Genomic DNA, 24,484 nt, shown 5'->3' on the forward strand with positions numbered 1-24,484 from the left:
CCTCCACATCCATTCTATAAGGGGTTGACTAGAATTCAATGCAATGTCGATACAAATTTGATCTGCTATTAAGCCACTGCAAGCTAATTGTACCGTGTAGCAATGGCCATATCAGACAGTTCCCAGTGTGGGGGAAAAAAGGTTGTAAATGGGAGGAGGAAGCTCCAGCTGTTTTGTCAGACAGCTGTTTCACCACTGCTGGGTTGACACCTCCACACCGATCTGCTTTCTCCCCTGATGTGTGGGGTCCAGCATTCGATAGTTTGACAACGACCTAATTCAAGATGTCTAGCCCAGTGACTGGGTGACAGCAGAGCAGCAGAATGATGGTCGTTGAGCCCTGGCCCACATCTGTATAGGGCAGATGGAAGCGAGGCAGAAGTGCCCAGATCTACGTTATCACCCAATGGCATTAACCGTTCTCTCTTGGATTGCAGGCTTTAATTTGCTCAGGCGATTCTCCGTCTTTAAGATGCCAGCACTGAAGAAAATCCGAAGTCCAACAGGATCTCTGATTGTGAGATTAGGAAACGTATCCCTGGTCAGACCCACTGAGTAAGTGCCAATAGAGCTGTTACTGGGTGTTGTGATTGTCATCCGAGATTTAATGGTGGGATTATCTGCGTGTGTCGGGTTGCATGTCGCTCTTCCCTCACGGAGACCTTCAATGGGTCTGTGAGGTAGATCTCCATCAGGTGTATGCCCTTTAAATCTCAAGTGGACTGTGCCCTATTGAACAGAAGTCCCTAGACCTACCAATAGCTCCTACCTTGCAGCAGAGCCACTCACTTCTTGAAATGGACTGTTGTGGAGAGATGAGTTGGGATAGTAGAAATGCCTCGTGTGGTCAGGGTTACCCCCCACCCCCACCACACCACAACTGTGTAATGTGGTCAGAGGAAAAAGCTGTAGGCAGGTGGGGGGGGGGGGGGGGTGTGTGTGTGTGTGTGTGTGTGTGTGTGTGTGTGTGTGTGTTTGTGTGTGTGTGTGTGTGTGTGTGTGTACACCTCATGGTGGGGTTGTGCTTCATTTCTATTCCCAGTAGTGGGTAACCATGGAAACTGGCCTGAGGGCAGAGGATTTCCCTGGGAATCAGCTTGAGAGATCTGGTAACCAACATAGTAGCCTCACACATGAGGAGGCACAATAACTCTGGCAGTCTGATACCATGTTGCAAATGTTCTAAAGGCATTACACCAACCTTCCTATAGACACCACCAATGTCAGTACGTGATCTTTGACCCTATGCCCCCCCCCACCCACCACATGCCCCAGGTGTGGAGACCTCCTATCATCCCAATGACATCCCTGCATTGAGGCGCTGGATGAACTCAGCGGGTCAGGCAGCATTTCTGCAGGGAAATGGACAGTCAACCTTTCCTGCATTAATGAGATCTCTCAACACTTTTCTTTATCCCTGTATTTGGGGAGACCATTAACACTTAATGCATCAAGGAGACATCTCAAATACTCCCGTTTATCCTTGTATCTTGGGAGGCCATTCCTTCACACATCAAGGAGACACTTCAAACACTCTCCTTTATCTCTGTATCTGGGGAGCCCATTAACACTTCACATAAAAACATACTGGATAATTTTGAAAACGCCGGTTTCACGTAAAAACAATGGGTGTCTACACTAAGTGTTTTTGAAAATACCTCCGTCCACATTAAAACGGGTATTTGGTGAATCTCTTGAATCTCCTCCTACTGGGCATGCGCAGGACACATCTACAGAAAACAAGTGAGATGTTTGGTGTTGAATCTCGCTATGAATGTGCGCGTTTGTGCAGTTACAGACTAGAAAAACTTAAAAGGAAATTGCCAAACGACGGACAGCTGTTGGCTGTTGTGCAGGAGGACTTAAAACTAAAAAAAACAAATACTGGAGCGTATGGAGGCAACCGACAGGAAGTTCATGGACAATATGACCCGGCTGACGACGAACATTGAAAAACTGACTAACTCTGTTGCATTAAAAAAGCACCTTGTTAAATGTATAAAACATGTCTGCATCAGTGTTATCTTGTATTTCCATACAATGTTATATTAAGCTGTTACACATCTATTGTCAGAGAAGTAATTGCATAAATAGGTAAACCACCTTCATACAAGCAAGGACAGAAAACAGGACTAAATGAGTATACTTATTTATTCAGTAAGTTATGGGTCAAAGTATTTGGTGAGTACATTTCTACCTCTTCTGGGTTCAGTCTCATTGTCATCTGTTCTGAAATTGTTTGGTTGTGTGGGGGTTGCATTCAAGAAAACAATGAAATGCCCCCATCTGTTCCGGCATGTCATGACAGTGTTTTTAAAAATATCTGGTTACCCCATCCACATTACTCTGCCCAATCCGGTGTTTTCAAATTTACACACTCTGGAGGGCATTTTAGAAAAGCTCTGTTTTTGGGGGAGGAAAACACTGTTTCAGTGTGGATGGAGGGTCAAAACGAAGAGAAAAAGCTTCGGTTACGGATTTATCCAGTCTATTATGGACATAGCCATAAAAACATAGAAAACCTACAGCACAATATAGGCCCTTCACCCCACAAAGTTATGCCGAGCATGTCCCTACCTTAGAAATCACTAGGGTTACCTATAGCCCTCTATTTTTCTAAGCTTCATTTACCTATCCCAAAGTCTCTTAAAAGACCCTATCGTATCCACCTCCACCACCGTTGCCAGCAGCCCATTCCATGTACTCACCGCTCTCTGCATAAAAAACTTACCCCTGACATCTCCTCTGTACCCACTCCCCAGCACCTTAAACCTGTGTCCTCTAGTGGCAACCATTTCAGCCCTGGGAAGAAGTCTCTGACGATCCACACGATCAATGCCTCTCATCATGCATCAAGGAGACACCTCAAACACTCTCCTTTATCCCTGTATCTGGGGAATACACCTCTTGTGCTTGGTCAGTGTGAAACACCTCCTACCCCACCCCAACCTCTCTCCAAGACACACACGCACAAATCTCTCTCTCTCACATACACTCCCTCTCCCCCCAAGCGTGTCTGTTGCCAAGACTCTAATCTGGGAGGTCCTGGTGTCTCCTAGCCTCCCGGAAGTCCACATCTGCGCCAGGTGCACCGAGCTGCAGCTCCTCAGGGAGCGTGTTAGGCAACTGGAGCTGCAGCTCGATGACCTTTGTCTGGTCAGGGAGAGTGAGGAGTTGATAGAGAGGAGTTACAGGCAGGTGGTCACACGGTTAGGAGGGGGAAGGGGAAGAGTCAGGTACTAGAGAGTACCCCAGTGGCTGTACCCCTTGACAATAAGTACTCCTGTTTGAGTACTGTTGTGGGGGACAGCCTACCTGGGGGAAGGAACAGTGGCCGTGCCTCCAGCACAGAGTCCAGTCCTGTAGCTCAGAAGGGTAGGGAAAGGAAGAGGAAGGCAGTAGTAATAGGGGACTCGATAGTTAGGGGGTCAGATAGGCGATTCTGTGGATGCGATCAGGAGACCCGGATGGTAGTTTGCCTCCCTGGTGCCAGGGTTTGGGATGTTTCTGATCGCGTCCAAGATATCCTGAAGTGGGAGGGTGAGGAGCCAGAGGTCGTGGTACATATAGGTACCAATGACATAAGTAGGAAAAGGGAAGAGGTCCTGAAAGGAGAATATAGGGAGTTAAGAAGGCAGTTGAGAAGGACCACAAAGGTAGTAATCTCGGGATTACTGCCTGTGCCACGCGACAGTGACGGTAGGAATGGAATGAGGTGAGGGATAAATGTATGGCTGAGGGATTGGAGCAGGGGGCAGGGATTCAAGTTTCTGGATCATTGGGACCTCTTTTGAAGCAGGTGTGACCTGTACAAAAAGGATGGGTTACACTTGAATCCTAGGGGGACCAATATCCTGGCAGGAGATTTGCTAAGGCTACTGGGGAGACTTTAAACTAGAATGGTTGGGGGGTGGGAATCAATTTGAAGAGACTAGGGGAGAGGAGGTTAGTTCACAAATAGAGAAAGCTAGTAGACAGTGTGTGAGGGAGGATAGGCAGGTGATAGAGAAGGGGAGCGCTCAGACCGAAGATGTAGGGGAGAAGGAAGAAAAAGATAATGAAGTTGATCGCATCGTTAGGGATAAACAGAGAGGAAGAGGTGGAGAATTTCTTAAATGCATCTATTTTAATGCTAGGAGCATTGTAAGAAAGGTGGATGAGCTCAGAGCATGGATTGATACCTGGAAATATGACGTTGTAGCTATTAGTGAAACATGGTTGCAGGAGGGGTGTGATTGGCAACTAAATATTCCTGGATTTTGTTGCTTCAGGTGTGATAGAATCGGAGGGGCAAGAGGAGGAGGTGTTGCATTGCTTGTCTGAGAAAATATTACAGCAGCGCTTTGGCAGGATAGATTAGAGGGCTCATCTAGGGAGCCTATTTGGGTGGAATTGAGGAATGGGAAAGGTGTAGTAACACTTGTAGGGGTATATTATAGACCACCTAATGGGGAGCAAGAACTAAAGGAGCAAATTTGTAAGGAGATAGCAGATATTTGTAGTTAAGCACAAGGTTGTGATTGTGGGAGATTTAAATTTTCCACACATAGACTGGGAAGCTCATTCTGTACAAGGGCTGGATGGTTTGGAGTTTGTAAAATGTGTGCAGGATAGTTTTTTGCAGCAATACATAGTTGTTCCGCCTAGAGAAGGGGCAGTGTTGGATCTCCTGTTAGGGAATGAAATAGGTCAGGTGACGGAGGTATGTGTTGGGGAGCACTTCGGGTCTAGTGATCACAATACCATTAGTTTCAAAATAATTATGGAGAAGGATAAGACTGGACCCAGGGTTGAGATTTTTGATTGGAGAAAGGCTAACTTTGAGGAGATGCGAAAGGATTTAGAAGGAGTGGATTGGGACAATTTCTTTTATGGGAAGGATGTAATAGAGAAATGGAGGTCATTTAAATGTGAAATTTTGAGGGTACAGAATCTCTATGTTCCTGTTAGGTTGAAAGGAAAGGTTAAAAGTTTGAGAGCGCCATGGTTTTCAAGGGATGTTGGAAACTTGGTACAGAAAAAGAGGGAGATCTACAATAAATATAGGTAGCATGGAGTAAATGAGGTGCTCGAGGAATATAAAGAATATAAAAAGAATCTTAAGAAAGAAATTAGAAAAGCTAAAAGATACGAGGTTGCTTTGGCAAGTAAGGTGAAAATAAATCCAAAGGGTTTCTACAGTTATATTAATAGCAAAAGGATAGTGAGGGATAAAATTGGTCTCTTAGCGAATCAAAGTGCAGAGCTATGTGTGGAGCTGAAAGAGATGGGGGAGATTTTGAACTATTTCTTTTCTTCGGTATTCACTAAGGAGAAGGATATTGAATTGTGTAAGGTAAGAGAAACAAGTGGGGAAGTTATGGAAACTATGACAAAGAGGAGGAAGTACTGGAGCTCTTAAGGAATATAAAAGTGGATAAATCTCCGCATCCTGACAGGATATTCCCTAGGACCCTGAGGGAAGTTAGTGTAGAAATAGCAGGGGCTCTGACGAAAATATTTCAAATGTCATTAGAAACGGGGATGGTGCCGGAGTATTAGCGTATTGCTCATGTGGTTCCATTTTTTAAAAAAGGTTCTAAGAGTAAACCTAGCAATTATAGGCTTGTCAGTTTGACGTCAGTGGTAGGTAAATTAATGGAAAGTATTCTTAGAGATGGTATATATAATTATCTGGATAGGCAGGGTCTGATTAGGAATAGTCAGCATGGATTTGTGCGTGGAAAGTCATGTTTTTTCAAATCTTACTGAATTTTCTGAAGAGGTTACGAGGAAAGTTGATGAGGGTAAAGCAGTGGATGTTATCTATATGGACTAAAGTAAGGCCTTTGACAAGGTTCCGCACGGAAGGTTAGTTAGGAAGGTTCAATTGTTAGGTATTGATATTGAAGTAGTAAAATGGATTCAACAGTGGCTAGATGGGAGATGCCAGAGAGTAGTGGTGGATAACTGCTTGTCAGATTGGAGGCCGGTGACTAGTGGTGTGCCTCAGGGATCTCTATTGGGTCCAGTGTTGTTTGTCATATACATTAATGATCTGGATGATGGGGTGGTAAATTGGATTAGTAAGTATGCAGATGATACTAAGGTAGGAGGCGTTCTGGATAATAAAGTAGGTTTTCAAAGCTTGCAGAGAGATTTAGGCCAGTTAGAAGAGTGGGCTGAAAGATGGCAGATGGAGTTTAATGCTGATAAATGTGAGGTGCTACATTTTGGTAAGAATAATCCAAATAGGACATGCTTGGTAAATGGTAGGGCATTGAAGAATGCAGTAGAACAGAGTGATCTAGGAATAATGGTGCATAGTTCTCTGAAGGTGGAATCTCATGTAGATAGGGTGGTGAAGAAAGCTTTTGGTATGCTGGCCTTTATAAATCAGAGCATTGAGTATAGGAGTTGGGATATAATGTTAAAATTTTACAAGGCATTGGTAAGGCCAAATTTGGAGTATTGTGTACAGTTCTGGTCACTGAATTATAGGAAATAAGTCAACAAAATAAAGAGAGTACAGAGAAGATTTACTAGAATGTTACCTGGGTTTCAGCACCTAAGTTACAGGGAAAGGTTGAACAAGTTAGGTCTTTATTCTTTGGAGCATAGAAGGTTGAGGGGGGACTTGATAGAGGTGTTTAAAACTATGAGATGGATAGATAGAGTTGATGTGGATAGGCTTTTTCCATTGAGAGTAGGGGAGATTCAAACAAGAGGACATGAGTTGAGAGTTGGGGCAAAAGTTTAAGGGTAACAAGGGGGAATTTGAGTGTTAGCTGTGTAGAATGAGCTTCCAGTAGAAGTGGTAGAGGCAGTTTCAGTTTTGTCATTTAAAGTAAAATTGGATAGGTATATAGACAGGGAAGGAATGGAGGGTTATGGGCTGAGTGTGGGGCAGTGGGACTAGGTGAGAGTAAGCGTCGGCACGAACTAGAAGGGCCAAGGTGTCCTGTTTCTGTGCTGTAATTATTATATGGTTATATGGTTAATGAGATGTCCTGCAAAGCTGTGGTTAGTAGGAAGCTCAACATTGGACATTGATCACAGCAATGGGTAATAACTCTGGTTCATTAGATTCAGATTGCAGTGGGGAACACCTGTGTTCTGTGAGTTGGATCACAGCCCCTCTCCCCACATCTACATCCAGTAATTACCAAACTGCTGCTGTTTTTCACTGCAGGTAAAGGTAGTTTCAAGTGTCATTGCTGGTTTGATTGGCTGTGGTTTCAACATGACTGATGCCTGCAGGGTAGGGGAGTCCCCAGAGGTAGAGCTTGGAACCTGCTGAGTCATTAAGCTCGGGTTCCCCATTTTTGAGTGGGCCAGTGCCTGAGGCTGAGGAATCCCCAGCTGAGTACACTGGGTATATGTGCCATTGACATTAACTACAAATTGAATACACGCAGATTCCCCTCTGCCTTTCCTAACCTGACTTAGTAGAATCTTCCACACACATGGCTAACTTAGACCTGACTACTTTTCTACACACTCGGCAGTTCCTTAGGATCAAGGGAGACTTGCTTCCATTCTGGTTTTGTAGGTCCTCTGGTTGCTGTTAATGCCAATGTGGGACCAAAAGGAGTGATTGGTTCCTAGCGGAACAGGAGGCTGGTGGTTAGGGATGTGGTGTGTGTCACCTGTATGTCATCAAGGATATGAATACAGAAAGATGCTGGAAAATGGCCAGTAACATCATGAAGGATCCCTCCAACCATGCTCATGGACTGTTTGTCCTCCTTTCATTGGGGAGGAGGCTACATGGCATCCATGTCAGGACTGCCAGACTCAAAAACTATTACTTTTCCCCAAACAGTAAGGCTGATTAACAACTCCACCCATTAACCCACCCCTCCACACCCCCAACCACCACTACTTGATCATTTCCTGTGAGACACCTTATAGAAACATAGAAAACCTTTCAACACAATACAGGCCTTTCGGTCCAGAAGGCTGTGCCAAACATGTCCTTACCCATAGCCAACTATTTTTCTAAGCTCCATGTACCTATCCAGGAGTCTCTTAAAAGACCCTATCGTGTTTGCCTCCACCACCATTGCTGGCAGCCCATTCCATGTGCACACCGCTCTCTGCATAAAAAAAACTTACCCCTGACATCTCCTCTGTACCTACTTCCAAGCACCTTAAAACTGTGCTCTCTCATGTTAGCCATTTCAGTTCTGGGGAAAGGCCTCTGACTATCCACATGATATAACCATATATGGTTATATCCACATGATCAACGCCTCTCTTCATCTTGTACACCTCTATCAGGTCACTTCTCATCCTCTGTCGCTCCAAGGAGAAAAGACCAAGTTCACTCAACCTGTTCTCATAAGGCATGCTCCTCAACCCAGGCAACATCCTTGTAAATCTCTTCTGCATCTTTTCTATGGTTTCCACATCCTTCCTGTAGTGAGGTGACCAGAACTGAGCACAGTACTCCAAGTGGGTTCTGACCAGGGTCCTATTATAGGGTCCTACAATACTCTCAGCTCTTAAACTCAATCCCACAATTAATGAAGGCCAATGGTATGCCTTCTTAACCACAGCATCAACCTGCATAGCAGTTTTGAGTGTCCTATGGACTTGGACCCCAAGATCCCTGTGATCTTCCACACTGCCAAGATTCATACCATTAATACTATATTCTGCCATCATATTTGACCTACCAAAATGAACCACCTCACACTTATCTGGTTTGAACTTCATCTACCACTTCTCAGCCCAGTTTTGCATCCTATCAATGTCCCGCTGTAACCTCTGTCAGCCCTCCACACTAACCTCTGTGTCATCAGCAAATTTACTAACCCATTTCCTCATCCAGGTCATTAATAAAAATCATGAAGAGTAGGGCTCCCAGAACAGATACCTGAGGCACACCACTGGTGACCGACCTCCATGCAGAGTATGACCCATCTACAACCACTCTTTTCTTCTGTGGTCAAGCCAGTTCTGGTTCCACAAAGCATTGTCCCCTTGGATCTTATGCCTCCTTACTTTCTCAATAAGCCTTGCAAGGGGTAACTTATCAATAGCCTTGCTGAAATCCATACACATTACATCTACTGCTCTACCTTCATCAATGTATTTAGTCACACCTGTTCCTAATGTCACTTTATGGATATTCAATAAATCTATTTTGTTGCTATCTTATATATTTATATTTATTGTGATTTTTATTATTGTCGTCTTCATCTAACTTTTTTTGCTCTGCATCAGATCTGACGTAATAATTACTTTGTTCTCATCTACACTTGTGAACTGGAAATGAAATTAAACTATCTTGACTTGACTCACAGTGACTGAAGGTGCCTCATACCTACCTACTGGAGATCTTGCTTCTTCCTTGTGGGTGGCCAGAGAACAGGAATTTCCAGTGTCATTGGGAGGGTTTGGGAGGAAGCTGTTGATCCTTCAGAAAATCTGAGTCTGACCCTCAGCAACTTGATTTTGCTATTTACTACCTGATTCATTAAACTGTGTACCTTGCTTCCAGAGGAGCCTGGGTTGTGCTGGGCAAGGAGTAATGAATCCATTCTACTCTACTTGGCACCAGATTCCTGTGCATGCATGAAAAGATGCTAACCTAGCCATGGGGCTGTGAAAGGATAATCCTCTCATTGTCAGATCTTCTTCATGAAGAGATATGAGGAACCCTTTCACTGGTGGAGTCTTTTGAAGTCAGGCATAGGGAGTTGGACACATCTCAGCACATCACAAAAACCAGTCTCCCTTCTATAAACTCTATCTATACTTCTTGCTGCCTTAGTAAAGCAGCCATCCCAGACATTCTCTCTTTCCTCTCCCATCACGCAGGAGACATAAAAGCCTGAAAGCGTGTACTACCAGGCTCAAGGACAGATTCTACCCCACTGTTGTCAGACTTTTGAATGGACCTCCTGTACGATAAATCGGATTATTGACCTCAATCTGCTCTGCGTATTATTGTTTATCTGCACTGTGGTTTTTCATCATCTATCAACCTTTATTCTGTAATAACCTTGTTCTTCCTCAATGATTTGTATGATCAGTATGCAAGAGAAGCTTTTCAGTGTATGTGGGTACATGACAGGAACTAAACCAATGCTGGTACCAATAAAGCCAAGAGTGAAGGGTTTGAAGGAAGTGATGTCCTGAGAACATTCCAGTGGGGAAGATGGGTTAAAGCATGAACTGCAGCTGTGACAAAGAATCTACTGTAGTTCAGCTGTCAGCCAAGATGCCTATCTTACTACTCCCGATGGTACTGCTGCTTCCTGTTTCAATTCTTGTACTGACTGAATCATTTCTTGTTTATTGTAAAAATATACTCTCTCTAAAAACTACCCTTCCAACTGTTACAACGTGTAAGAGTTTTGAAAGGTAGCTATTAACTGGCATGGAATGCAGTGAGGGGCACATGTCCATTCCTTGTCCCCGAGTGCCTGTGGTACTTGCCTACATGGTGAGGGTTTTTACATGCTTCGTCAGTGCTTAGTGAGGGCTCTCGTGGCTCTGGCTTAAATTCCTTTTTGGCGGACTCAGTGAGAAAGAAAGCACGTGGAATGTTCTGCGGTGTGTAAATGTGTCAACATTTGCACAGAAAACCAGAAGCAAGTTTATTATTATTGACATATGTCATGAAATCTGTTTTGTGGCAGAGTGCTGTGCACTATAGAAAAATAAAACAATTAAAATAGTGAGATAGAGTTCTTGGGTTCATGGACTGTTCCAAAATCTAATGACAGAGGGGACAAAGCTATTCCTGAATTGCTGAGTGTTTATCTTCAGGATCCTGTACCTCCTCCCTGATGTTAGTAACGAGCAGAGGGCATATCCTGGATGGTGAGGTCCTTCATGATGGATGCTACTTTCCTGAGACGTCACCGTCCGAACATTCCATGATGGTAACCTGTGATGGAGCTGGCTGAGCTTCTCCATGTTGAGTTCTGTTCACTCAGACCGTGTAAATAGGCATGCGCACTTCCTCCGTTATGTGCTTGCGCGCTGGAGGAAGATGTGGCAATTGTGGCAGCCCTCATGTATTGAACGGAGCCATTGAAAGTAAAGTTGTTTAAAAAAAAGAAAAACTTGTCTTTGTTGTTTGAGCGCTAACAGTAGTGGCACAGGATAGATTCCAGTTATAGAATTCCGCTGGCATTTGATGAGAACAAGCCTTTTGAAAACTGGAAAAATGAAATTGGAACATAGACTCCTGTTATGGAGCTTGAGAAGATCAAGCAAGCCCTGTCAATTGTACTGTCACTTCTGGGAAGAGCACGAGAGACTGCAGTGGCAATTTTGTGGACGACTAGAACAAAGCTGACGGTATGAATACTCTAAACAGCAGAAGCAGTACTCGATATGGAGAATGGCCAAGCAACAGTGTTTCAACTGCTCTGGCCATTACTGTGTGAACATTCCAGATAAAGACATTAATGAGAATCAATGTGAGAATGAAGTACTAACCTTAACTCAAAACATGACCATAGATGAGAAATCAGTGTTGCTCAAACTTCACAAGCAGTCTGGACACGCTTCAGTTGATAGACTTCAGAAACCGCTCAGGAGTTCAGGAAACAAAGATGCAGATTATTTTTCCATTCTAAAGGTGATAATTGACACCTGTGAAACATGCCAAAAGTTTGGAAAGCCCAAGCCCAAGCCTCCGGTTGGCCTGCCACTTGCATCTGAATACAGTGAAACAGTAGCTGTTAGACCTACATGAACTGGAGCAAGGAAGGTGATATCTCCACATCATTGATGAGTTCACATGTTTCAGTGCTGGTACCCATTGTAAACACAAAGAGATCCTCAGAGATAGTGAAAAAACTTCATCCATTCCTGGATAAGTGTGCATGGCCCACCTCAGAAAGTATTCCATGATAATGGTGGTGAATTTAATGATGATGAATTCAGAGATATGGCAAAGAGCTTTAACATTGAAACAAAGACAACAGTGACATATAGTCCTTGGAGTAATGGACTTCGGAGCGAAACATTCATACTTTTACTGAAATAGTGCTGAAGGTAAAGAAAAGCAATGATTGTCATGGGAACACAGCTCTGGGTTGGGCCCTTATGGTGAAGAATACCATGCACAATGTACATGGCTATAGCCCATATCAATTGGTGTTCGGCCAGAATCCAAACTTTCCCTCTGAACTGGTTGACAGACCACCTGCTCTAGAGGGCACAAGTAGTGAGAGGGCTGAGAAAAATACATCAGCACCACATGCATCAAGGAAGACTTTCACTGAAGCAGAGTGTTCAGAGAGAATTCGAGGAGCACCGAGGGCACAGGTCCGTCCTACAAATGACAAATATGATTCAGGGGACAATGTGTATTACAAAAGTGCAGACTGTACAGAATGGAAAGGTCCTGGAGCTGTCACTGATCAGGATGGAGTTGTGGTATTCGTGGGACATGGAGGTACATATGTGAGAGTGCATCGTTCCAGATTATGTAAAGCACAAACTGTAGACCATCAGAACTTCCATGGAGAACAACATAAAAAATGAAAAGCACTTACCTGGCACATGGTCACATAGTACAGACAGGAATGAGGAGCATGCAGCTGAGGACCCAACAGTGGCATAGGGAGTGCAGTTGGGGACTCAATAGAGTTGCCTGAACAGAAATCATTGCAAGTGCAAAGACTACATGGAAGTTTCAGTCTTAAAACAGGACAATCTGTGAGATTTGTAGACCAGGACACTGGTATCTCAAACAAAGCCGAAGTCTTAGAACCAGTCACACTCGCAGGCACCACAGGGTCAGTAGACATGTCACGTGTAGAAAGACTTCATATTGAATCAAGTATAGGTTAGCGTGGACCATCTGAGAAATGTTAAGGTTAAGATGTCCTAGTAACTAAAGAGGTGTCCTTTGAATCTGCAAAGCAGGATGAGATCAGTAGTTGGAGAAATGATGAGACATTTTTGCCAGAGACATTGGCCAAAGGACAGTGTCTACAAGATGGGTGTGCACCCTGAAAGAAATCCTGACAGGAATTCTACCAAAAGCATGCCTGGTGGATAGTGGTTTTGAGGAACTGAACATAAAAGAACTCCAAAAAGTCTCACCAACATAAGCATCAGAGTCTGTCCAACTACTCTCAGTTTTATGACAAAAGCATTGGCAACCCTTTCCATGGATGTTAAAAATCCACATTCTTACAGGGAATGGAGCTATCACCTTACATTTACATTAAACCCCCACCTAAAGCCAGAAGTGAAGGAACACTGTGGAAACTCAAAAGTGTGTGTGTGGTCCAGCAGATGTACCACTCTACTGGCCTAAAAAGGTCAAGGAAATAATGTTGAAAACCCATGGAAAGATGTCACACGTGGATCCAGTTATTTTTTACGGGCAAGGTATACATGGAGCAAACAAGATAGTGCACAAAATTCGATCTGAAAAAGTAGTCTTGAAGTTTCAGCCAACAGCTTGGAAAAGATAGCTCACTGAGGCTCATTGTCTTCAGTGATGCCTCACTTGGAAATCTTCCCGATGGGGGGACTCAAGGGGGACATTTTATTGTACCAATGGGAGAAGTGGGAAGATTTTGACCTCTCTGTTGGCAATCAAAAATGATCCAAAGAGCTGTATGGAGTACACTGGCATGAGAAACCCTTGCAATGTCTGAAGGTATTAACAATACTGTTTTTTCTGGCTATACACTATTCTGAGCTTTTCCACGGTGACCCAAAGAAGAACAGTCTACAAATAACTTGTGTCACAGACAATTACTCTTTGTCATGAATTCATCAAGTCAGTTACAGAGAAGAGGCTTGCAGAGAGTAGATCGTTGTTGAAGAGCCCTCACATTGTGTTGGGCCTGGAGTTGTGGATGTCATAAAATGTAACTGCATATAACCCAGACACATGGTGAGGTGGAGCTAGTGTCCAGACCTTTGGCTTCTAGAACAATCTAAATCCTAGTAGCAAACTCAGTGTGTACCTCCCTTCCATAAGAACAGAGAGATGGTGAAATCCATGGAGAAGCTCTGCTGCTGTTGATGATGCGCTGCCTATGGCTGCCTTCATGTCATAAGTACATAGGGAGGGAGTCACCTGCATGTTAACCCTACACAACCTCAGCAGCCCAAGTGAGGAGCATCGTGACATCACCTTGATTGGACTAGGACAGGCTATTGATAATGTTCACTTGAAGCCCTGGCCTTGTTAACCTCAATACCGTTAATGTAAACAGGAGCAAGTGCATCACCCCCTTCCTGAAGTCAATGAGCAGCTGTTTTGTTTTGCTGACTTTGAGGGAAAAGTTGTTGTCATGTCAGCATGCCACTGAGCTTTCGGTCTCCTGCTCATTGGTTTATGTGACACTATTATTGCTCAGGGCGTTCCAGTCCACTTCCAGCACTGTTCTGTCCAGGGTCTCTGCACATACTTCCTGCAGAATACATGGTTTTCTTCCAGTTTCCTCTCACAGTCCAAAGATGAACTGGTTAGTAGGTTAATTGTCCTGTGATTAGGCTTGGTTTGTCAGGGGTTGCTGGGGAGGTGTGGCTTGAAGGGCCACAAGGGTTTACACTCTGTATCGTGAAATTAAAAAATGCATTAGTTCAGATATGGCCCACACAATCCCAGAGACCTCAAATGTGCATGAGGGGGCACTTGGCCCAGGGCACAGTAGTGATGATCACTACCTCAGTACCAAGCCTAGATGAGCCTTCCCCTCTCCCCCACCCCACCCAGGGGATTCTTGACCTCACAACGTTTCTCACTATGATCTTAGACTTTAGTGTTTACTTACACTGCAAGTTCCGATATTGTTTTACCTTGTACTATCTAACTGATGATCCAATCTGAATGGACAGTATGCAGGAAAAGCTTTTTACTGTACCTCAGCACACCTGACAATGATAAACAAATACCAGTGCCAGTGACTGGCATGCCCATCCCACACCGTGCCTGACAGTCTCTCCCACGCTGGTTGACCCTGCCCTCCTTTTTCTCCTCACCTGGGGAATCTGTGCAGAAGGTTTACGTGGGCTGTGACACCCTTACACCCCCATCCCAGTAAAAGGGTAGCCTGTCATTGGTTGGTCCAAATGCTCAGCTGGAACCAGGGACTGAGTTAGGAACGAATGATTCTTCCTATCCCACACCACACACATAGCCAGTGTCACTGCCGTCAGCCAGCACTGGGCATTCCCAGCCTCAGTGACAAGTACCCTACTGTTTCCTTGCTCATAGTGTACACCCCCCACCTCTCTACCATGGACAGTCTCCCTCTTTCCCCACAGGACTGGGCTTGCCAGGGAATTCCAGATCCTCTTGCCATATGAGACAGGGAGCCCATACAGATGGATGGGTGCAGAGCTCCATGCCCCCCGGGCTTGCTCCCGTGAAGGAGCAGACATGGTTGGGGGGGAATATTGGAGAGGGAGCCTCACTTGGAGACGGTGTGGGATTGGTGAACTTGACTCCTGTGGTGTAAGTGTGGGAGGGGGTAACTGGGCAGGAAGGAATGTCCCTCTGTGCAGTAACCTACAAGGTGCCCACCAGTAGAAGGGAGTTGTCTGCTGTGAGATCCTTGCTCAGCACTGGGGACTGTCGTCAGGAAGGGTAGAGGTAGGCAGCAGTGGCCTGGCTGCTGACAAGCCAGCTCGTTGCAGTAACCTTGGCCTCAAGCCAGGTTAGAGTGGAAAGAGCTCCTGACCCCATGTATAGACGGGAGGCAGCTATAGGCCGACCCAAACGACTGGATAGTGGCTGTACAGTCTATGAATCTCTTGCTGTGGTGGACACCTTGTAGGTTGCTGCAAAGAGGGACAGTCCTTCCTGCCCCTGATCAATACACCATCAGGGAGACACAAGTGAAACGTCTGGGAATGTGGAGCTGAACTGGGTTGGCAGAGGGAGAGGAAGGCCAAGGATATTCCTTTTGGTTTTGGTGAATTATACAGTACATCTGTGTGGTGAATATTCAGGGTGGGAGGGAGGAATGGAGGTTGTTGCTAGCTGTGCTCTGTGTTATTCTGCTGAAGCTCATCCTTAGACATGTTGGATGTTGAAATGTATGTTTCCATGTCCAAGTGATAAACAGTGAATCTGAATCAATGACCAAGGGTTAGGAAAACCACCTTCAGCTGGGGGCTCCAGCTGACATGGATGTGGCATTTAGGGTGGGGAGGGTGTTGAATCACGGTGAAGTTGGCAGCACAGCCCTTGTGCCTCACTTAAGGCTTGCTGTACAACATTCAATGGTATTCCTGACTCCCACAGTAAGCACTGTCAGTCAGCTGGCACAACTCAACAGCAGGTCCACACACAACAGTGAGGCAGGGAGCCCAGTGCTCCCCTGTCCTGAGAACACAACAGGAAGGTGCTGAGGAAGTTTTATGGTGCTGTGTATGTACAGCAGTTTTACTGTGTGCCTGACTGCTTTAAGTCTCCTGAGGGTGATAGTTGGATGTTGAATCTCCCAGTGACTGTACAACTAGGACAGGCTGCCTGGAGCAGTTAATCCTGTAGTCTAATTTATAATAACAACCCCCAAGTGGCTTCTGATGTCTGCATTATTTACAGTTTTATGCTAATTATTACTGTAATTATTCACACTCAGTCAGAGTAATGCTGCACAGTCCACCAAGTCCATGTCCACACTGACCGTCCTGTACCCCACCTATGCTCATCCCATTTTGTTTTACCTACAGTCCCATCCCATTTACTCTTGGGACAATTTGCAGCAGCCACGGAGACCCACGGTGAACAAGCAAACTCCACACAGACAGGAGATGAAGTTAGGAATGAGCCCGAGTATCTGGCCCTGAGATTGACCCCAGGATGCAGGAGCTGTACATCAATGTCTTTACCAGCCTTGCCTCTGTGCCACCCAGATCTTCCAGCAGTTTCATTTACATATACATTTCCCAAGAACACAAGTTGCAGTGGGACTCTGGGTTTTAGAATCACTACAGGAGAGCAATGGGAAAGTGAAACAACACATCCCATGATCCTTTCCCTTGCTCCAGCTGTATATCCCTTTTGCCAATCAACTTTCATGCTCTTGGCTTCATCCCTCCCCCTCCTGTCTTCTCCTATCATTTCAGATCTCCCCCTCCCACTTTCAAATCTCTTACTATCTTTTCTTTCAGTTAGTCCTGATGAAGGGTCTCAGCCCAAAACGTCGACTGTACTTCTTCCTATAGATGCTGCCTGGCCTGCTGCGTTCCAACAGCATTTTGTGTGTGTTTCTTGAATTTCCAGCATCTGCAGATTTCCGCATGTCTGGGAGTACAGGTCCATAATTTATTGGAAGTGGTGTCACAGGTAAATAGGATCGTAAAGAAAACTTTTGGCACATTGGCCTTAATAAATCAAAATATTGAGTACAGGAGATGGGATGTTATGTTGAAGTTGTATAGATAGATAGATAGATAGATAGATAGATACTTTATTCATCCCCAAGGGGAAATTCAATGTTCCTCCAGTATGATATCACATAAACACAAGACAGACCAAGACTAACTGACCAAAAAAACCACATAATTATAACATACAGTTACAACAGTGCAAAGCAATACCATAATTTGATAAGAGCAGACCATGGGCACGGTAAAAAAAAAGTCTCAAAGTCCCAGATAGCCCATCATCTCACGCAGATGGCAGAAGGAAGAAACCTCCAACGTGGCAAAACTTCCCGATGCAGCCTCTGGAAGCACCCGAGCACAGCCAACTGTGAGTCCGTCCGAAAACTTCCGACAACTTCGTGCCTCCGACCAGCCCTCCGACACCGAGCACCGAGCACCATCTCTGCCGAGTGCTTCAACCCCGGCTCCGGCCACCAAGCAACAGGCAAAGCCGAGGATTCGGGGCCTTCCTCTCTGGAGATCTCTCCGATCGCTCAGTAGCAGCGTCAGCAGCACAGGCATGTCAGAAGTTTCGCCAGATGTTCCTCCGTGCTTCACACATCCGTCTCAATCAAATCAGGATTGTGCACGGCCCCTACAAGAAAGATGTAAAGAGAAAAGTTACAAGGATGTTACCAGGTCTGGAGGACCTGAGTTATAAGGAAAGAATGAATAGGTTAGGACTGTATTCTTTAGAATATAGTGTTACGAACCCCGTAACTGGGTGACTTACCAGCAAAGATAGAGATGTCCGTTGAAGTCAGATGATACTATTTTTAACAGCATTTACTAGTAAAAATACACAAAAATAATATCAATGCAAATATACAGATAATATACGTAATCAATACTAAATCTAAAAGTGCGGATATAATAATAATCAATAAGAAATAAGCTCTATCGTTGTCTAGGGGAATATAAAGTTCACTGCAGTTCCACAAGCTGCCGTCTTTTGGTTGTCGCTGTGTTACACTTTGTTGGAGAGAGAGAGAGAGATAATGGGAACATTTACCGCTATGGGATTTTCCAACCTTCCTTTATGATTTCGATCCGTCAGGTGTCTCGTTGTCGTGGCCGTTCAATTGTGACCTCTCCTTTAGCTAAACCGTTCTTCCGTTGTGAGCCCGCCACCCCAGGCAAGGGAGGATGCACACGAGCCCCCACCGGCTTTCGCTATCAAACGCTGTCACAGGATTTCTAGCGTTTCTCCTGGTGCGTCTAAAGGGGTGTTCCCCAGACCCCTCTTTTATCCTCACTCACGGGGTCTCAGATGTCAATCAGGTTGGGATGATGCAATCCCTCAACCAGACCACTCTAGTTGTCCCCTGCGGGGTTTCAATGAATAGTACAGTACTCAATACACAATTCCTTCTCCAAGAGACAATGGCAGTTATCAGTGGTTCCGTTCTGCTGATGTCAGGACACATTCCAAACCTTGTGTATTCTGGATGTCTCTCTCTCATTTCCTGGGTCTCAGACCCAAAATAATAGTGATCTTGCGATTCTCAAAAAGGAGGGGGCGACTTTGTACCCCTCAGAGTTGTTTCACCTTCGTAACAATAGGCAATTGAGAGGAGATTTGACAGAGGTAAACAGCATTATGAGGGATATAGATGGGATAAATGAAAGCAGACTTTACAACCAGAAGTCATGAGTTAAGAGTGAAAGGTGAGAAGTTTAAGGGGAAACTTCTTCACTCACAGGGTCGTGAGTGTGGAATGAGCTGCCAGCTCATTCATCATATCGTCCTTCACTTAGTGACTAGAGCAGCACTGTGTCCCAGTGAATAAGACTAAATGCCCTGGGTAAATTTCCAGTCCTATTGCAACTCTGCTCCAAGAGACAATTCCACTGGCTGGTACTAACATCCCTAGCCACAGCAAACAAGCAGCTATTGTGTTTCCCTCTGCTCTGTGTAAATAAATGCAGAAGCTTCCACACTGTGTTGTGGGATGGGAGGGGAATTGGAACCAGTATGATAAAACTGAGCATGAGCCAGCAGGTTTACAAGTAGATGATGTAATATGTATGTAAGGAAGGACAAGCCAATGATTGGGTACAAATGCAGACAGCCAAGTTATACCACTGAGGCAAAAGTAATAAGGGTGCAGGACTGAAGGAGCTGTAGTTAAATACATGTAATATTCAGAATAAGGTGGACAAACTCATGGCGAAATTAGAGATTGGTTGGTTTGATGTTGTGGGCACCACTGAGTTGTGCCTGAAAGATGGCCATAGTTGGGAGTTTTAACATCAAAGGATATACTTTGTATAGAAAAGACAGGCAGGAAGGCATAGGTGGTGGTGTGGCTCTGTTGGTCAGAGATGGAATTACATCTTTAGAAAGGAGGGAGGTTTATGAGGTTGGATCAGCCATGATGAAATGGTAGAGCAGACTTGATGGACCAAATGGTCTAATTCTGCTCCTGTGTCTTATGGTATTCTGCATTGTCGGTGTTTCACATTGTTCTATATCAATGTACTATGTAATGTTTTAATCTTTATGAACAGTACACAGGGAGTGCAGGAGAATGAGAGGAGATCTTATAGAGGTATACAAGTCATGGGGGTAGAGAGAGGGTGAATGCATGCAAGCTTTATCCCCTCGGGTTGCATAAAACTAGATCTAGAGATTATAGGTTAAGGGTGAAAGGTGAAATATTTAAGGGGAACTTCTTCACAGGGTGTTGTGAATGTGGGACAAGCTGCCAGCTGAAGTGGTAGATGTGAATTCAGTTGAGAAGTTTAGAAAGGTACATTGGTTTTAGAAGCATATGGTCCATGTGCACTTAAAGGGGCTAGGATGAATCAAATGGACCAAAGGTCTGTTTCTGTGATGTAGTGATCTATGACTCCATGACAAGCTTTTCATTGTTTCTTGCTGCATGTGACAATAATATACGGATACCAAGCAGAGTAAATCCTCCTATAACACACATTCCTAGTCAGTATTTATTTCAATGCAAGTCAGAAGGTACCAACACTCTCTAGGGTACAATCCCCAAAGGTACTGACTCTCCCTGAGGTACAGTCGCTGAGGGTGTTGCTAGTTGGGCTGAAGAGCTTTGTTGTTTCTATCATTTCCCTTTGTTCTGCAGTGCGTACAATCTGGAGGTTGGGGTGGGGGGGGGGGGGGTTCATTCATTCAGTGTAAACCTGCCATTGGTCCAGTGTTACTACCTTGTTTGGATTGTTTGTGAATCATTGATATTCCCTCAGAAACCTGGTATTCAGTTGAGGAATTTATTTTTCTTCATTTTTTCTGAACAAGGGCCAAAGTAGCTGAATGTTGGAAAACACATGCAACTCCAGGCAGGAGTAAGAATAATGCTGAGAAATAAGAAAGGCCAGAGAAAGTGCAGCTTGTCAGCAGCTGTCTCTCAATGTGAAGGATAGACTGTCCTCCAGATGTCCTAACTTCCACTGTGCTCAGATATGAGTCAGGAACTGTGATGGGCATGACCACAACATTCACCCCCACCCTTCACTTGTTTTTGTATTCAGCTACTTGAGCAAAAGAAGGTTGTTCTGAAGTTGACACTGAATTAATTTCATTGGCTCTCCAATAGCTTCAGTGTAAACGGTGCCCCCTCCAGATAGTGTCAAGATGAGGGAGTTACAAGCTCTCATGCAGAACTGCCTTGGGTCAATGGGTTTACAACCCTACATGTAGTCAGGCATGAAGATTTTTTCGAATCAAAATACCTGCAGATGATTAGAATCTGAAACTAAAATAAAAATGCTGCAACTTCTTATAAGAACTGGGAGAGTTAGTTTAAGCTGTAGAGAGTTGTTCTGGGGATGGGATTATCTCCCATAGGATAAGTCCAAAATTGTCCAGATGCTCCCAATACTTTAATCACGGGTTAGTGAGGCAATGAGAAGTTTGAGAAGAAAGGAGACCTCTGAGTGTGCTGCCTATGGCCACTGCACTGTTCCCATGTGGCCCACACAAGAACAACATCTCTTCTGCTTGGCTTGTTGCAGCTTTTCAGACTTCACTATTGAATTAATGTGTGGGATTCATAGTTAGAAGAAGGTGATGTAGCTGTGACCTGGATTGTTGGCTTTGGCGGAGGGGGGGTGGGCGGTTGTGATCTGAACACTGTTTATCAGGGGAGAAGGAGGAGGGGCTGATGATGATGGGTTTGGGAGAGACATGATGAGCTTTGTAGTGGTAACGTAGAAATGTGGTCATTTGGAAGCAAATGTTTTAACATGGGCGGTACCCAGAATCACATTATCCCAAGAGGGACCCACACAGCGGCACACTCCTCCACGGTTACTGGGAAGGTCCAGGGTAGAAATCAGATTGGAGTTGCAAGGATTTTAATGACAGGAACTTCCCAGTCACAACATGACCTGCAAATGGTTGTGTTTCACCTTGGAAATGAAGTCATCTTCAAGCTGGGATAGAAGAGCTGTGCATTGGATTGTGAAGACCTGAGCACTGGACTGGGGAGAGCCCAAGTACTTGATGCCTCATATACCAGTTCCTGCAGTTTAAGTTCATCATTAATCAAAATTAAAGGTAAAGCTGAGTTTATTGTCAAATTCACAAGTATGTGTATGCACAGGTGGAATGAAAAACTTTATTGCAGCATCACAGGCATATTGCATCAGATAAGCAGCATTCACAAGATAAACATCAATTTAAAATAAATTATTTTACAAGAAAACATGTATCATAAAAACTGTCCATTTTAGTGCAAAGTGTGCTAAACTGAGGTGGTGCTTAGTGTTTTGCTGGTTGGTTCAAGAACTGAATGGTTGAAGGGATGTAACTGTTCTTGGACCTGGTAGTGTGGGACTCAGGTCTGTATCTCTTGCTGGATGGTTGCTGTGAGCAGCTGGCATGGCCCAGATGCTGGGGATCTTTGATGATGGATATTGACTTCTTGAGGCATTGCCTTCTGTAGATACTACTGATGGTGAAAAGGGACGTGCCTGTGGGCAGAGTCCACTACTCTCTGCAGCATCTTACATTCCTGTGCACTTGAATTGCCGTATCAGACTGTGAATCAAGCAGTCAGTATACATTCAGCAATACTTCTGTAGAAGTTTGATAGAGTGTTTGATGTTAACCTTAACCTCGTAAGAAAGTAAAGATGCTGGTGAGCTTTCATTTGAAACATCAAGAAAGATTTGAATCTTTTAATGATGATCAGAAATTATATGCACCAGATCCTACAGGTAATTCCAAGATGATTGGGTTTATATTAATAAAGTGGTTGAGGTTTTGCTGGTATTTGTGGGGTCAAAACTGTGCAGGTATAGTCAAAATCCAAACTTCCTCACCAACAGTTACTTCAGGTGGCCCTGCTCAGGGAGCCTCCATGGAGTGCAGTGATGGAGCTCAGACTTGCCAAGTTGTACACTGTGAAATCAACACTCCAGCAATAGACTGGAGCTGACATAGGATCCTGGTTTCAATGGGATTTGTAGGTGTGCAGAGATGGCAAATTCCATGTTTTTCTGAAATCTTTTGATTTTTGTTATGAATTATTTTGCATTGTATGAATTTTTAACTTTTCATATTTCTGATTATTTTAGTGCTACCTTGTTTTTAACTCAGTACATGCCACAATAATAAACCAATTTATCAGTTTACTTAGATAGCTTTTAAATGTTTCTGCAGAGAAATTCAGAAACATTTCTGGTTTCAGATTGTTTTGACAGTCAGCAAAGCAAGAGTTAAGGATTTTGCCAGAAGTCCAAACTTTTTGAGACATCTTGTAGGCTTTGGTGAGCTTCTGTGGCATTACTGGCCTTTAGATTGGGGTGGTTTGGGCCTTGGGCCTGGAGCGCTTCAGGCCCATTCCTGGAATAAGTAAATTCATGTGTGAAGTAGCCAGAGGCACAGCTGCAGAGAGAAATTGGAATTTGACTTGGTTTATTATTTCACATGTACTGAGATACAGTGGAAAGCTTGTCCTGCATATTGTTAATACAGATCAAATAATTACAGTGCACTGAAGCAGAATAAGGTAGAACAGGAACAAGGCAAAATAAAGTGAGTTACAGAGCAAGTACAGTGCAGGTAAACAATAAGGTGCAGGATCATTGTGAGGTCAAGACCCCATTTTATCAAACTAGGGTATCATTTAATAGTATTTTGTATCAGCAGGTAGAAGCTGTTCTTGATTCTGAGGTAGGTGCTTCAGACTTTCTGTCTTTACCCAATGGGAAAAGGGAGAGGAGAGAATGTCCAGAGTTATGCTGACAGCGAGAAGGATAGGGAGAGTCAATGGAGTGGAGGCTGGTTTCCTTGATGCGTTTAGCTGTGTTGACAGCTCTCTGTAGTTTCTTGCAGTTACATGCAGAACAGTTGCTAAACCGAGCTTTTTTGCACCGGTTAGAATGCTTTCTATGGTGCATTGCTATAAACTGATAAGGGTCAACTTGCCAAATTTCTTCATCCTCCTGAGGAAGTTGAGACACTGGTGAGCTTCTTTGGCCATGGCTTCTAAATAATTGAACCAGGAGAGTTCGTTGGTGATTTTCACTCCTAGAACATGAAGCTCTCAATCCTTTCAGCTTCAGCACCATCAATGCAGACTAGGGGTTCCCAACTTTTTTTATGCCATGGTTTCCTACCATAAAGTGAGGAATCTGTGAACCCCAAATTCGGAACTCCTGAGACATAAAATCTTCATCAAAGGGGAAGGATGGAAGAATAAGAAAGAACGGCTTTGTATAGTATGGTACTGTTCACATTCTCAGATACTTCAGTGGCCTGAATTATTGTTATTGTTGTGGTGTGGCGCAGTGAGCTGAATGGCTTGTTAGAGAGATCCAGGTGTTATCATTGTCCACCTGATACCTGTTTGCATTGTGTAAGCTCAATAGGTAGCCATCAAACCTGCAATTTTGCAGTGTCCCAGGGTAGGGCTCTGGATGGGAAGGAGGGACTTCCATCAGCAGTCAGTGGCCATGTGTAAAGCACACCTGCTCAGAAAATACAATCACCTTCTCAGTGATTTACAATCTTGTGCAGCCCACATTCACTGAGAAGGTTGAGCAATGCAAATGCAAATCCTCTGAACAATGCCATTCACTGATGGCTGCACCACAAGGCTCTTCAACAACACCCAACTTCTGCCACCCCGGGCCAGTTCCAACTACTGTTCCAACA

The 24,484-nt window shown here is 44.3% G+C and overlaps 1 protein-coding gene across 6 annotated transcripts in view; it reads left to right on the forward strand.

Annotated features, from left to right (window-relative positions):
* Positions 1 to 437: 437 nt before the first annotated feature.
* The window catches only part of LOC140717613 (uncharacterized), a 344,930-nt gene continuing 320,883 nt past the window's right edge, over positions 438 to 24,484 (forward strand). For all 6 annotated transcript variants that reach the window (XM_073031183.1, XM_073031184.1, XM_073031186.1 and 3 more), the window contains exon 1: positions 438 to 555. In XM_073031183.1, coding sequence (XP_072887284.1) covers positions 473 to 555 — 83 coding nt within the window. In that variant the 5' untranslated portion in view covers positions 438 to 472. The remainder of the gene's footprint in view (positions 556 to 24,484) is intronic.

Source organism: Hemitrygon akajei, chromosome 28 (assembly GCF_048418815.1).
Source record: "Hemitrygon akajei chromosome 28, sHemAka1.3, whole genome shotgun sequence".
Classification (NCBI taxonomy): domain Eukaryota; kingdom Metazoa; phylum Chordata; class Chondrichthyes; order Myliobatiformes; family Dasyatidae; genus Hemitrygon; species Hemitrygon akajei.